The sequence below is a fragment of the Pteropus alecto genome, unplaced genomic scaffold, assembly GCF_000325575.1.
Source record: "Pteropus alecto unplaced genomic scaffold, ASM32557v1 scaffold359, whole genome shotgun sequence".
In the NCBI taxonomy this organism is placed as follows: domain Eukaryota; kingdom Metazoa; phylum Chordata; class Mammalia; order Chiroptera; family Pteropodidae; genus Pteropus; species Pteropus alecto.
In genome coordinates, this window is record NW_006443119.1 from 588,938 (window position 1) to 603,222 (window position 14,285).

General features: G+C 47.4%; 1 protein-coding gene across 5 annotated transcripts in view; it reads right to left on the reverse strand.

Annotated features, from left to right (window-relative positions):
- SRGAP2 (SLIT-ROBO Rho GTPase activating protein 2) overlaps positions 1-14,285 on the reverse strand; it is a 224,639-nt gene that overhangs the window by 6,669 nt on the left and 203,685 nt on the right. For all 5 annotated transcript variants that reach the window (XM_015597851.2, XM_006922833.3, XM_015597850.2 and 2 more), the window contains exons 18-20: positions 7,475-7,699; positions 3,859-3,938; positions 1,387-1,567 (exon numbers count right to left, since the gene is read on the reverse strand). In XM_015597851.2, coding sequence (XP_015453337.1) covers positions 1,387-1,567; positions 3,859-3,938; positions 7,475-7,699 — 486 coding nt within the window. The remainder of the gene's footprint in view (positions 1-1,386; positions 1,568-3,858; positions 3,939-7,474; positions 7,700-14,285) is intronic.

Sequence of the window (14,285 nt, forward strand, 5' to 3'; positions counted from 1 at the left end):
TGTAAGCAGACAAGGAAACCTAAGGGCCTTTGGAGGGTTGTTTAAATAAAAATAAATAATCCCGCTGAGTTCTGCAGGATCCCCAGCTCCTCCGGAAAGCTGGGCTAGGGGACACCTGGATTCGAGGCATCTGCCTGCTACCCCACACTGCTTTCCTGGGGCAGCTGTGCTGGGGCCACCTCCTGGAGAAAGAGGCGGCCAGTCCAGGTTGCGGTTTATCTGCTGAGGTCCTGAGCACTGCCAGGTACGGACAGTCCGCTCTGCGGTGGCTCTGGAGATGCCGGCGTTGAGGCAGGACCCCGCCACACTCTGTCGTAGCGCATCCAGCCCCGCTTAGAGCATCCCGGCCGGTCCCAGGTCTCTCCACTGCTCTCCTGGCCCCTCTGGCTACTGATGACAAAGGGCCCCTTCTCCCCCACATTCATCTTCTCTCAGTCCTGTAGTGAAGTCATAATGCTAAGTTTGGGAGGGTCCTGTCCACGCTCAGATGGCCACCGGCTTTGCGATGTTATCAACAGGGAGGATTTCCCCGCAGAACAAGCTGGGGAGAGGCTGGGAGGGTGCAGACTCATTCAGGATATCAACCTTTAAAAAATAATATTAAGGGAAGGACTAAAAACACTGACAGCATCGTATCCAAGGGGAGGGAGTCGGGGGCAGACGCAGGGCAAAGGGACAGGGGGGCTGGCGTCACGGGCCACGGGGAAAAGCCTCCTCCGGGAGCCATTGCCTCAAAGAGCGGGAGCCAACTGGCAGCCCACCTGATGAAGTCTCCTGGGACCAGTTCACATTCCCTTTGTTCCCTGACATCCTTTCCCCTCCCCTCCCCTGTCTTTCCCCAAATCTACCTCATCTGGGTTAAAAGAACTGGGTCATTTCCGCAGGCTGCTTAAAGTTAGATTTCTCTGAGAAAAGGAACTCATCGTTTTCATTTAAGTGGCAAAACGCCATCAGTGGCCCAATAGGTTGAAGTGAACATAGTTGTTTAAAAGGAAGGAAGAGAAGTAAAAATGTTTTCCCAACCTGATCTTTCTAATAAGGAAATGTGAGTGGTCAAATAATCACGTTTCATTATCACTCATCAGGCATAAGTGTGGATGGGTGCTGGCTGGCTAGTTTCTAATGACGGTGGATGGGGGAGTGGGAAGGGTTCGGGGTGGGTGTGGGACGGCCGTGGAGGCGTGATGTGCAGGGAAAAGGAGTATGAAGAGATTGAAAAACAATTTTCCATCGAGTCTGGGGATCCTTCTAGGAACTGTGTGACCTCAGGACCGTGTTGGTTCCCCCTGGGGGTTAGTCTCCCTCATCCTCCTATGGCTCCAGAAATAAAGCCTCATTCCCACAGTGGAGCCAGGGGCCCCCGAAGGTGCAGGGGGCCCAACGTACGTGTCTTGGACCACGATGTACTGATGGGGGATGAGTCCGTCGATGCCATTGTGCCGGCCTTCCCACCAGTCGTCGGAAGCCCGCTGGTAAAGCAGCAGGGATGCCCCCTTCTTGAAGGACAGCTCTCGGGCTGTCCGGCCCACGTAGTCAAACTTGGCAATGGCCTCGATGGGCTCACACTCTGAGAGGGGTATAAAAGAAGGAAACACATGTTGGGTACTCACAGACTCGGGAAACTGAGTAAAAGGCCAATCAGCTGAACTTACAGTGGTAGGAAGATAACCTTATGAGAAAAATAAGCCACGGATAATGTGTGAAGCCAGTAATTACCAGGTAGACTATACTTCATCCTGAAAACACTTGTCTACCCTTCCTTGCCTTTGCTCACACTGTTCCCAGGAATCCCTATCTCTCTCATCTGCCTGATGAAACACATGAAGTCACAACTCAAATATCACAAGCTCCCATAGTAACTTCTTTGGTATTTCCATAGCTTTTTAGGCCAACACCTATCATTGGATTTGCCATAGTCACTTGTAAGCATTATGTTTCTGATTCTTAAATAACTTCATTAATTATAGAACATTTATCATATTGTATTTTAAATAGTTTATGTTATCCATTCCCCCTAGTAGAACACAAGCTTTAGTCTCTATAAAGAGAAAATAACTTTCCCGATCAACTTTCCAAGGAGCAAAATAGGGAAATGTATTTTGTGAACACTATATGAAAAAATGTGCATAGAAGTGATTTGAAAAATTAAAAGGGAGTTGCAAACGCAATGCATTTTTACTTTTGTGTGAGCTTCTGTTTTTTCATCTATAAAACGAGGATAACAATAGTGCTTTTTTCATGAAATTACAAGGAGCTGATTAACAATAATTTTTTAAGTTAAATTTATTAGGGTAACATTGGTTAATAACATTATATAAATTTCAGGTGTATAACTTTATAATGTGACATCAGTATTCTCTATTGTGTGTTCACCACCGGAAGTTTAGTCTCCTTCCGTCACCATATATTTGACCCCCTTTACCCTCTTTGTCCTCCTCCCACACCCTTTCCCCCTGGTAACCACCATTCCGTTGTCCATATCTATGACTTTGGTTTTTTTTGTTTGTTTTGCTAGTTCAGAATAATAAAAATTTGTAGAAGTGCTCAGAACAGCGCCTGGCCCATCGTGAATGCTACATGTGTTAGCCATTCTTCTTATTGTCACTATTATCGTTATCTGTTCTCAGCTGCAGATAGAGGTCAGAGAGCAAAAAGAAGGCCCCGGGAAACCTGGAGCCTGAGGTTTCAGTCAGATATTCTGAGTAGTGAAGAGAAAAGATGCCGGCAAACACGATCATGCCTAGGCGCCCGGCTGAATGGGCAGGGCCGGGATTCCACTGCAGGAGGCAGACCGCAGAAGCCTGGCTACCTATCCCAACCTCAGCTCTGTACAGCCTCAGGGACGGTACTCTATCTCTCTGACCTCAGTTTTCTCAATGATAAAATAGCACCTCTATCTATTTCACCAGGGATTAGAAGATAAGACATATAAAGGCTCTAGCAGTGCTGGGCACACGGTAGATTCTAACCAAATATGAATTTCCCTAGTTTACCTACTCCCCTCCCGTAATGTGGCACGCTATCATTATGATCCGACATCAGGATCCAAATAAACAGCCCTAATTTTTTTTTTTTTTTAACTTTAAAAGCTGGCCAGAGATCGTAGAATTCACAGCAAGGCAGGGAGCCGGGAAAGCTCCACAGACTGTGCCATTTTGCTCTCATGCCCAAAAATTTCTGAGGCCCCCTTGTCAGCTGTTGAGACTTCCAGAGCCCAAGTGACCCAGAAATGGGGTGCGGAACTGCTGGAAGGAGGGAGGAATATGCTGGCTGGACAGGCCCTAATAAATCACGGGCACTGCCGAGGGGCCTGCAGATGACAGCTGCGCATTCCACCTCTCGATGGACAACCACCAGGCCACGCAGCACTTGCATGTCTCTGCTCGGGAAAGGGTCGATTTTTCCAGTTGGCAGGCGTGAAAGCGTGTGGTTTCTGTGCCCTGATTCCCACTCCCCTCTGGCTTGCTGCTGTTGGGTTCTTGGCACCCAGCTTCTCTAGCCCCAGGCTTACTGCTTTTCAAATGAGCTCTCCTTCACTTTGGTCTCTAGCTACCTGGTAGGAGTCTGGGCTGTGAGAGGGACTGACATCGTGCTGGGGAGGCAAGGAGCTGGGAGGTAAGCCGGGGCAGGGTTTGAGGGCAAGAAGGTTGAAGGGCTATGAAAGGTCTAGCTTTTCACCTCTGGTCTAATACAGAGACCATTCTATTAAAGAAGGTGGGACGCCTCTTCTAGAAAGGGAAGGGATGAAAGGAGGCCTCCCTGCCTGTCTTCAGGGGACTGCTGGGCAGGGAGGCTCATCAGGAGCACAGGATGGCCTTCACCCTGGTGGCCCCGCTGACCCCAAGCGGGACCTCGTACCATCATCACTTGTGTGGTGCTCTGCGGTCACATCCTGGGTGGAGTCTTCGGCCGAGGTAGTCTCTCCGTGAGGGCTGTCACTGCAACAGAAGCAAGAGTAACCGAGATCTCAGCACTGGTTTACAAAATTCTCATCTTCATACAACCTTCTCAGAGCAAGAGCATGGAATCTATCTTACGCTCTCTATATCCTGATTGCACACTACAGACGAATGCTAATGATGAAATATAAGGCTCCCAAGTTCTGTAGTCCAGCTTCTGCTACGACAACTACTAGAGATTACTTAGAATATCTTGAGACAAAGGGAACCCCTTTTGAACTTATATAAATCTTTTCGAAAATACAGAACTCAACTCCTCAAGGGCTGTTTCTCCTAGGTGAATTAGTTCCTGGAGGGAGCATGACGGAAGAAACACGCTAGGCTCAAGTATCAGATACAACTGGATCCAAAAACCAGCTGACGCTACCTAACCCATAAATTGAGGATGATGGTCTGTATGCCTTACAGAGCGGTGTGAGGATTCAATGAAATAAGAGGAGGTGATTAATAAGTGGTACTTCCCTTCCTTATTTTGCTTGATGACTCTAGGTGTCTTTGTGTTTTAGTCTGTACTGGTGAGAAAGCGGGAGTTGAGTCATAGAAATGGGTGGGAAATAACAGCAGGGGAAGAAGAGTCTGCTGGGGGCTGGACTCTGCAAGAGGGCAGGGGATGGAAGCTAGGTCAAGTTCTTGAAAAAATTCGTGGAGTCTAAAATCATCCAGGGTTTAGACTTGAGAACGGCCAGGGAAATTACTAGGAAGGGGGTTTCCATGCTAATCTCCTGGCTTGTGGACTTCAAAATGCATGGGGATGGGCGCCAGGAAGTTCTTACTTCCTGAAAGGTAGAAAAACACCCTGTTCGTTTCTAAAGGTTCTTCCTCTGGCAGTTGGTAGTAACAAATGAGCCTTTCCAGGTGGTTCTGTGGGAACACCACCACCCGGCCTCGTTTCTACCTTCGAGCCGACAGCCTGTCTGTCCTTCCTCTTAGGATGGATCCTTCACTCCTAGAAAGTCCCTCAGAGACCAGGGGACCAGTTCAGGACCCATTCCGTGTGAAGTAAGTTGGTTCCAAGGAGGTTCTCAGACTCCAGAGAAAATTCCGGGAGAACTTAACAGGGATTCCTCTTTGTCAAAAATTGTGGGCACGATTTCTCACTGTTTTCTGGTCCATAAAACCCATGACATTCTGGAAACCCTTAGTGCCCTGGGGGTGCACAGGGCAAAGGCTCACTGTTCCCCAGTCCATCTATGTGGCTGTCCACTAAGGGGCAGGTCTCAAACCTCAGGGAGTCCAGGTGAGCTTGTTAAAAACAGATTGCCTCCCCTGCTGCTGCCCTCAGAGTTCTTGATTCACTAGGTCTGTTTGCATTTCTAACCAGTCCCATGTGATGCCCATGCTGCTGCTGGTCTGGGGACCCCACCTTGAAAACCAGTGCTCTAAGGTAAAGGGGAAATGATGCCTTTTAAAGGTCCCTTCTAGCCCTAAAATCCTATGCTTCTCTTGTTCCACACCCACACCCAGCAACACCCCCAGGCCCACTGACACTTGTGGTCTCAGAAGAAGCCCAGCACGCCACATGGCAGGCAATCCTAGAAAACGGGTTCCAGTCTCGGGGCCAGTAAGCGTGGTGAAATGGGACGGGCCTCTCCCCTGCACCGCCATGGGGAGCCCGAGGCCCAGTGCTCCCTCTCCCTAGCTGTTCTGGTCTCCTGGCCATTCTCCAGGGTTCTGGGGCTCTAGCACCCCTTTCGTCACCCTTTCCTCACCTCCTTCATCGATCCTAGCTCACTGCGCTTCCCTCTCCGGAAGCCTTCTCAGTGGGTGTGAATCCAGAGGTCAGACGGTCCCAGTCATTTACTCTTAATTCTCGGGTGCTTCTGGCCTGAGGCCCGGACCCTCCCACCCAGTCTGTGGTGGTAACGTTCCCTGACTAATCTTGTGGTTTTTTCAGAGGCTGCTAATAAATGTCGGATGCACAACAAACAGCAGGGGCTAAGGAGAACACCTTGGAGAGAAATGGAGGAAGGTGCCCTGCTGTCCAGGCTCCTGGAGCCACCCTGCTCACCCCCTCTGGGGCTCTGTCTGCTCCGGTGGGCTGGGACAGGGGAGCAGGGCTGCGGGGTCGGGGGAGCTCTGTGTTCTGGGATTGGTCCAGAGCCTGTAGCGGTTTGATATTTGAGAAGTGAAGGCAGACTTTAGAAGGAAGGTAAAGCAGAAATTGGGGACACTATTCCCAATTTCTCCAAGTCACCATGTGCAAAGAGAGCTCCCTGGAGCTGAGACCTGAACAACTTCCCCAGTCCCCACCAACCATCTGTCAGTGACAAAAGCTTTCTCTCTGAGCTGGCAAAACCAGGTTCCTCCAGCTTAGACCCAGATGCTGAGATTTACAGGACAGGAGAGAAGCCTGAACCCACAGATGTCGGTGATATTTTTATGTTCACAGACACATGAATATCACTTTCTTCACTCCTTGGGCAGGAGGCTCCTTCTGTGGGGATCAGGAAGACGCGTGGACTAATTGGCCTTTAATTAAGTAAACAACCTCCCCTGTCCTCCCTACCTCAGCCGATAGCAATGGGGCTGGCTGAATTGGTTCCAGATGTTGAATTCAAACGGAATCCGATTTGAGCTGGCTTAAGCTTTCAGCCCAGGCTGAAATACTACTTAGGGGAAGCAGGGAGGGCGAGGAGGAGGACCAGGTAAGGGATGTTAGGGAGTAACAGAGAGAGGCAGTGGTCTTGTCTTTAGTGGAAAAATGACACTGTCAGTGGCATCCTGGGGCGGTGCTGGGTAGCCAACCGTGCCCTGTACTAAGTGACAAGAGATCAGGATTGGAATCCCCACCACTGGGGTGGCCTGAAAGATTATCACTGGCCATGCTTTGTGTTGCAGTGACCTTATCTGTAAAGTGGAAATAGTGATGTGTGTTTGTCTGAAGAAGGGTCTGTGTGCCTTGGGATCCTGTCATATCTCCACTCCCAGGCTAGGTCATGAAAACCCTCACACCACAGAACTTAATCCCAGTTCAAGGTGGAACCGTGCCGACCTGCCGAAAATGAAGCTTACCCCTCTTGCCCTTCACGAATCCCTGAAATCATTCTAAATGATTATTTTATGAACCCTCAGTCAGGAAATGATGCCTCGTAGCTAACCTCTTCCCAGTAAGAAATTCCCCAGGGACTAGGACTGTTTCCCTCACAACACACAGCACAGAGCAGGGGCCTGGGAGACACTGGTGACTGATAACAGAAGTTCTAATGTACAGCTCTATAAAATCTCCTTTCCTGGAGATTACTAATATTACTATTATTGTCATTATCTTTCGGAATGTTCCCTCACCACTCAGAACTCCTAAAGAAAGGGAGGTGGTGAGAAGTGGCACTGACTCCATAGATCGGGTCAAGGTGGGGTACTGCCTACCCCTTCCCCAGGTCCTGGAAGCTTGAAGAGCCAGGGAATGGGAGGCTGGGAGGATCTGGGTGTCCCCCTTTGGGCTCGCTTGGCCATCTGGCCCCCAGGCCAGTGTGTGCTGGTGACGCCCTCCCTTCCTCCAGGCCTGCGCCCCCTACCAGTAATCCTCCGTGCTTCCTCCTCTGCTGTAGACCGGGCCCTCCAGCTCCCTGGGGTTTGGGAAGATGTTCTCATGTTGGATGATGATGGTTTTGATCAGCTCATTCACATGGGCTTGGCAGGACACCTGGTCATGGCCCTCAGGCACCGACATCAGCGAGGGCCCGAAGCAGATGGCGAGGTTGTAGGGGTCCATCATGTTCTCTTCACTGAACTGTGATAAACTGGAGGAGAAGGGAAAGTGGGTAAGCTGGAAAGCACACGCATGAATGCTCAAAAAACACAATCACAGGAGACACAGCCAAGAGCAAGAACAAAAGATCCATAAACTGCCACCTGCTTTTCTGGGCATCGGAGCCCTTCTAGAAAGTTGGCAGAGGGAGAATAGAATGACCACCAGGACGGTCATTTGGGAGCCAAGGAAAGGCAAAGTGGAAGCGCCTCCTTGCAGCTCTCACCCACTCCTTTCTCTCTAGCTCCCCTTTCAAATCCTGCTTCCCACTCTACTACCAGCCCCGCCCCAGACCTTGTCCATCAAATCCTCCCTGCCTTGAGAACACCCCCTCTGTAGAGCTGGACACAGCTCCCACAGAACAACCCTCTAAGTCGACAGAGCAGACGGAGACCCTCAGGCTGCCCAGGTAATACGGTTAGAAGACACAGGCATTGTGCATTGTGTACCTTCTTACATAGCAAAATAATTAAATTATTAAGGATATTCCATTCTAAGCTCTAGACATATTAAAATAGGCAACCGATTAGCTATCAAGTTGGTGAATTTCTCTGTGGAACAGCTAATCAATTATTTTCCATTTTCATAATATCCTCCTCTATTATTACATTCAGGATTTATTCCGGAAAAGGTCAGCATACTGTTCAACTTCTGCTCGGGCTTCCTCTGGATGAGGTCTGACTTCATTAGCAGGTATTTATTTATTCTGGGTACTCCCTCTTTTCCCCAGCAGCTGCTCCAGCCATACCTCCAACCGTGGCCGTCAGTGAGTCACTGCACCTGATGAGTCCCCACTGGTCTCTATCTGCCTAGGCACTGAACGTTGGGCCAGCTCTGGATAAACCCCCACCCCCACCCTGGTCTGCAGAACTGTGAGCTCTGTGAAGGAGTTCTGCCTCCCCCGGGGCATCAGCAAAAAACAGCAGGAAGTCCAGCACCTGATTCTCCTGGAGCCTGAGAAGATACCAAAACCCTCTGATGCTGAACCAGAGGCCTGAGACTCAGCTGTCTTCATGTGAGTAGCTGTTCTTCAGCATCGGGCAGTTTTTTCTAGTGTATCTCACATCCAGGCTCAAGTTACCAGGCTGGCCTCTCACTAACTCAATGGTTCTCTCCTCTACTTAAGATTCTGATAAGTTACCCGCTTCTCGCTTAGCGAATCCCTGAAAACATGTGAAATGGTTCAGTGGATATGAACGACCGTCACGGGGAGAACAACCATCATGACTCAGAATCACTGTTCTCTAGGAACTAGTCAAATGCAGGGAGCCTGGCGATGGGTGAGGTTATAGATCTCAGCGGCTGGACTGCTTCATAGGAGGTCATAAAAATTTAATTTTACAATCCTTTCCTGGCTCCTGAGTTAAAACAGAGCGGAGATTCAGAAAAGGCTGGGAAAAGTTTCCAAGTCTACTTCGTGGCCAAATAAAAACTGGAGAGAGACTGGGAATTACCTCGGTAACCTCGGCAGAAACAATTGAGGCATAAGGCACCACCAGGCTACAGTTGGAGCTAATCCCAGGCTGGCCGGTTCCTGGTGTCGTGGGTGAACAAGGCAGAGGAAGGCCCTGTTTCAGCAGTGTGACCTGACAACGTTTTGGTAACATGGAAGGAAACCGGTAGTTTCTGGGAAAGTCTGGTGGTCAGAGGGAAACAAACTCTAGCCCTGAAGATTCTGGCACATTCCTGCCCTCACAGAGTCCCAGTCAAAGCTCCGTGAGACAAGAAATCTTGCCGAGTCTTCTAAGGCAGGACTGTTCAAGTCATAGGTGGCTGCAGTGACCAGGAGCTCGAGGGGATTCCACCTTTGTGGACTGTGGTCTCATAGGTCCAGGTCCATTTCTCACTCCCATTAAAATACAGACTAAGATCCTTTTCTCTTTTCCAATCTACAACGAAAACACGTAGGTTTAGGAGCTAAAGCCATGGTTCTTAACTCTGGGGAACACAGACTCCTCCAAGAATTTGACAAAAACTAGGGATTCTCTCCCCAGAAAAGTTCACATACAACACACACACAATTTCATATATAATGATGCTAATAATCCTTGAAGATACTGAAGGCTATACTCAATATAAGACCACTGAGTTTTTATTTTTAAGGAAATACCTAAAATGGGTAACACTGATATTAGTTCTCTCTTAAAAAAATTTTTTTTTGGTGTCAACTTACAGACATGCCATCTCATCTAAGAGTTGTACTATATTTCTATAGTTTCAGTCTATAACAGTGAATCCTCCTGATTGATTTGAAATCATCCTTTTTCGTGCATCTTAAAAAGGTTCAGCATCATGGCTGGGAATGTAGGCTTTCTGAGGGGAATGAGAAAATCAGACTTGGTGTGGAAACTTGTTTTTTTTATCATGTTCTTCTCTGGACTTTTTACTCTTTAATGATGCACATTTACCTCTTTGATTAAATTTAAAAAGAAAAATAAAATATCCCAAGAACTTTAGAGTCATATGGACCTAGTATTGAGTCTTAGCTCTGTTGCTTGCCAGTTCCATGACTTTGTCTAGTTCCCTAGTTTTTTCATTGTAAAATGAAGGCCATTTCGTGCCCCTTCTATGGAGCTGTTGTACAGATTAAATGAGGTGATATGTGCAAAGCATGAAGCAATATGGCTGACACATTGGTGGTATTCAATAGATATTTTCTGTAATTATAATATCCTGATTGCTTCTTGATAAAGGACCTTTGATTCTAGTCAGGAAACAGAAAGCAGGGCTGCCGACATCTGGCAGTAGTGGCTTTACAGGAGTCTATGTTCTTCTCCTGACAGGTATTATCTAACAAGTTGAGGGCTCTAGATCCCCAAATCCAAACCTTAAATCATCAGGGAGACCACTACGCTTTGGACAGACTGTTTTAAATACATGACATTTCATTTAAAAACCTTAAACTTCGCAGGCCTCAGGGGTCTGATTTGGCAACAACCAACAGACTATGGGTAAGATATTATGCATCAGGTTTGATTTTAGGTTTCAAGGAATGAAGAGAAATCGTATTATTTGCCATGGCCCCAAGCAAAATATGGGGCTGAGAATCCATCAGGCCTTTAAAAGCTTCCGCTATCAGAGACACCACAACTTCCCTCTATAAATCTACGATTTAAACAGCCTTCCCCAGACTTTCCCAAAGGTTCCCTATGAGACAAGAAGTGAAAGGTGATCCTGGCTGATTCTTTCTGAAGGTCCTTCAGAGGCACTCCCTCATTCCCCTGGACGATAACACCACCTTTCTCCATCCTCTGTGCTCCCCAATCTATTAGCCAACTTGCCTCTGTTCCCTAATATTCTGTCTTCCTTCCTATGCAGTGGATTCCATCCTCTCTCACCTCAAGAATACCATGTACTTCTCTGCACAGATATTTTGAGCATATCTTGTATGCTCAAGAATACCACTGCAGCAATTGTCCTTGCTCCCTATTTTATCATCAGTTTTTCTTCCCTACTAGGTCATTCCCAGGAGCATACAAACATGCAGTCTTAACACCCATCTTACAAAACAATTCTTTCTTAACTCGAATTACTAGCAAGTTACTGTTCCATTTCTCTCCTCCTCTCTAGTAAAATTCTTTGAGAGCCATCTGCACCAGCTGTCTCTGATTCTCTGACTCTTCTCCACCCTTTTTTCTATAGACTGCATTGTACCTCCCACAATTCATATGTTGAAGCCCTAACCTGCACTATAACTGTATTTGGAGATAGGACCTTTAAGATGATTAAGGTTAAAGGAGGCCATAAGGATGGGACCCAAATCCAATAGGACTGGTGTCCTTATAAGAAGAGGAAAAGAGATGCCCGAGCTCTCCCTCTCAGCGTGTGCACACGGGGAAGGGCATGTGATGACATAGAGAGAAAATGGCCATCTACAGGCCAACAAGAGGGGTCTCACCAGAAACCAGCCCTGCTGGAACCTTGATCTTGGACTCTAGAACTGTGAGAAAATAAATTTCTAGTATTTAAGCCCCCTAGTCTGTGGTATTTTGTTAAAGGACTCATATATCTTCTCCCTTTCCCCCTCCCTCTCTTTATTGTGGTATATAAATACATAAAATTGACCATCTTAACTGTTTCAAAGTGCACGACTCAGTGGCATTTAGCATATACACAATGCTGTGCAACCATCTCCACGGTCTGGTTCCAGAACAGTTTCGTCATCCCAGAGGAAGCCCTGTACCCATTAAGCAGTCATTTCCCACTGTCCCTTCCCCGGCCCCTGGCTACCTGAATCAGCCTCCCGTCAGATTTGCCTATTCTGGACATTTCATATAAATGGAATCATACAATATGTGGCCTTTGAGTCTAGCTTCTTTCACTCAGCATGATGTTTTCAAGGTTCATCCATGTTGTAATGTGTCAGCACCTCGTTTTTTTTGATGGCTGCATACCACTCAAGTGTGCGGACCTACCGCATTTTGTTTATCCGGCATGAGCACCCCTTCTCTCTCGAACTGATGCCATCAGGATTTGGCCCCTTCTACCTCACCAAGACAACACTCATTGGGGTCACCAGAGATATCCACGCTGCTAACTCAGTTTTCAGCCCTTTTCTTAGTTGACCTGTCAGTGCATTTAACTCAGTTATCACATCCTCCTTGAAATACTTTTTCTTTGTAGCTTCTGGGACACTATTGTCTCCCAGTTCTCCTCCTGCGTCATTGCCCACTATCGTCTGCTCAGTGAGGTATTCCCTGAGCAGAATATTAAAGAGCAAACCTTCACCCTGACCCCTAGCACTCTCCAGGCCCCTTACCTGCATTATTTTTTCTCCACAGCCCTTATCCTGTGACATATGATATGTGTACTTATTAGTTTTGTCTGTCTTCCTCCAATAGAACCTAAGCTCCATGAGGGCAGAGACCTTGACTATGTGGCGCTCTTAGATAGCCAGCAACTAAAACAGGGCCTGGCACCCAATAGATGCTTAATAAATATATGTTAAATAAGTAAGTGAATAAATACATGAGTATCTCTGAGATGATCCAGCCACAATTCTACTTGCCCATCTCACATAGAAGCCAAAATACTCATTGTGAAAGTCAGAAGACTAGCCCAGACAGACTCTTTCCAAACCAGGAGGCACTTGAGATGGTCAGGTTTAGAGGAAGACTCAGTTGTTTTGGAGAGCAGTTGGGGCAGCCTTAACCATAAAAAAGTACCAGTGATTCACCCTTTCAGATTGCAGAGCAATGTTTCAGGACCTAGAGCCTCTGTTTCTAAGACTTTCACGTGCATATGACTCACCAGGGCACCTTGTTAAAATACAAATTCTGATTCATAGGTCTTGGTGGGGAAGGGGCTGAGATCCTGCATTTCTAAGATTCTCTCAAATGATGCTGATGCTACTGGTCTGTGGACTCCACTTGATTATTAAGAGACTTGAAGATGATACTGTTTAACATCAGAAGAAAGCAGGTTTCAAAAGGCATGCAGTGCAGTCAGCTGGAGTGAGAAGGAACTACCTACACTTTGCTGGGGAGCTAAAACTTGCTGGGTAGTACAGACGCTGTGGTAGGCAGCTTGTAAAATGAAGCCTGTGGTCCCTGCATACTGCTATTTACATCCTTGTGTAGTTCTCTCCCTTTGAATGTGGGCTAAATTTAGTGATTCACTTCTAGTGAATGCAATGTGGCAGAAGGGATTGTATGTCACTTCTGAGATTAGGTTATAAAAGACTGTGGCTTCTGTCATGGTGCTCTCTCACTCGCATGCTCTGGGAAGCCAGCTGCCATGTTGGGAGCAGTTCTACGGTGGTGAACTGAGGGAGGCCTCTGGCCAACAGCCAGCCAGGAATGGAGGTCCTCAGTCCAATAGTCCTTCAGTGAGGAACTGAATCCTGCCAATTCCACAAAGTGAGCCTGGAAGCGGATCCTCCCCTAGTCGGACCACAGCCCCCAACACCCTCAACGCACCCTCGTGAGACCTAGAGCCAAGAACTTCTGGCTAAGCTACACCTAAAATTCTTGATCTACAAAAACCGTGACCTAACAATAAATGCTTATGGCTTTAAGTTGCTAAGTTTTAGGGTAATTTTTTACACAGCAACGGATAATTAATGCAGATGTTAGGGAAGGATAATTAACGAGGTCCATTGGAGAGACATGCACCCAAGGTTAAATATTCATTGATTTGGATCCTTGAGATTGAGGATGCAAACAACTCCCCCAAAATGATTATAGCCTGAAATAAAGTACGCACGCCCCCGCTGCCCTGCCCAGGATCCAGAGCAGCAAAGAAGAATGGTCTCGAAGGTCTGGGGCAGGAGACATTTGCCAACTCTCCACACCCGTTGATAAATGCACACTCATCATCTGTCTTCTTCCTAGAGTGGTCTTCTCTTCTACCCGTGTCCTACATTCCACTTATTTTAGAAAACACTGTGATTATCTATGCTGCGTCTTTTCAATGAAATACTTCCAGGAGAAAATCTTTTTTTAAATCAGAAGAAACAGTAAAAAAAAAAATAAAAGTAATCATTTGAATCAATGCAATTCCCACGTTTCCTTCAAAAGTGGCCGCCATTCCAGTGCTCTGTTGTGTCTCCCCTCCTGCAAGCTCCCCCGCATCATCTC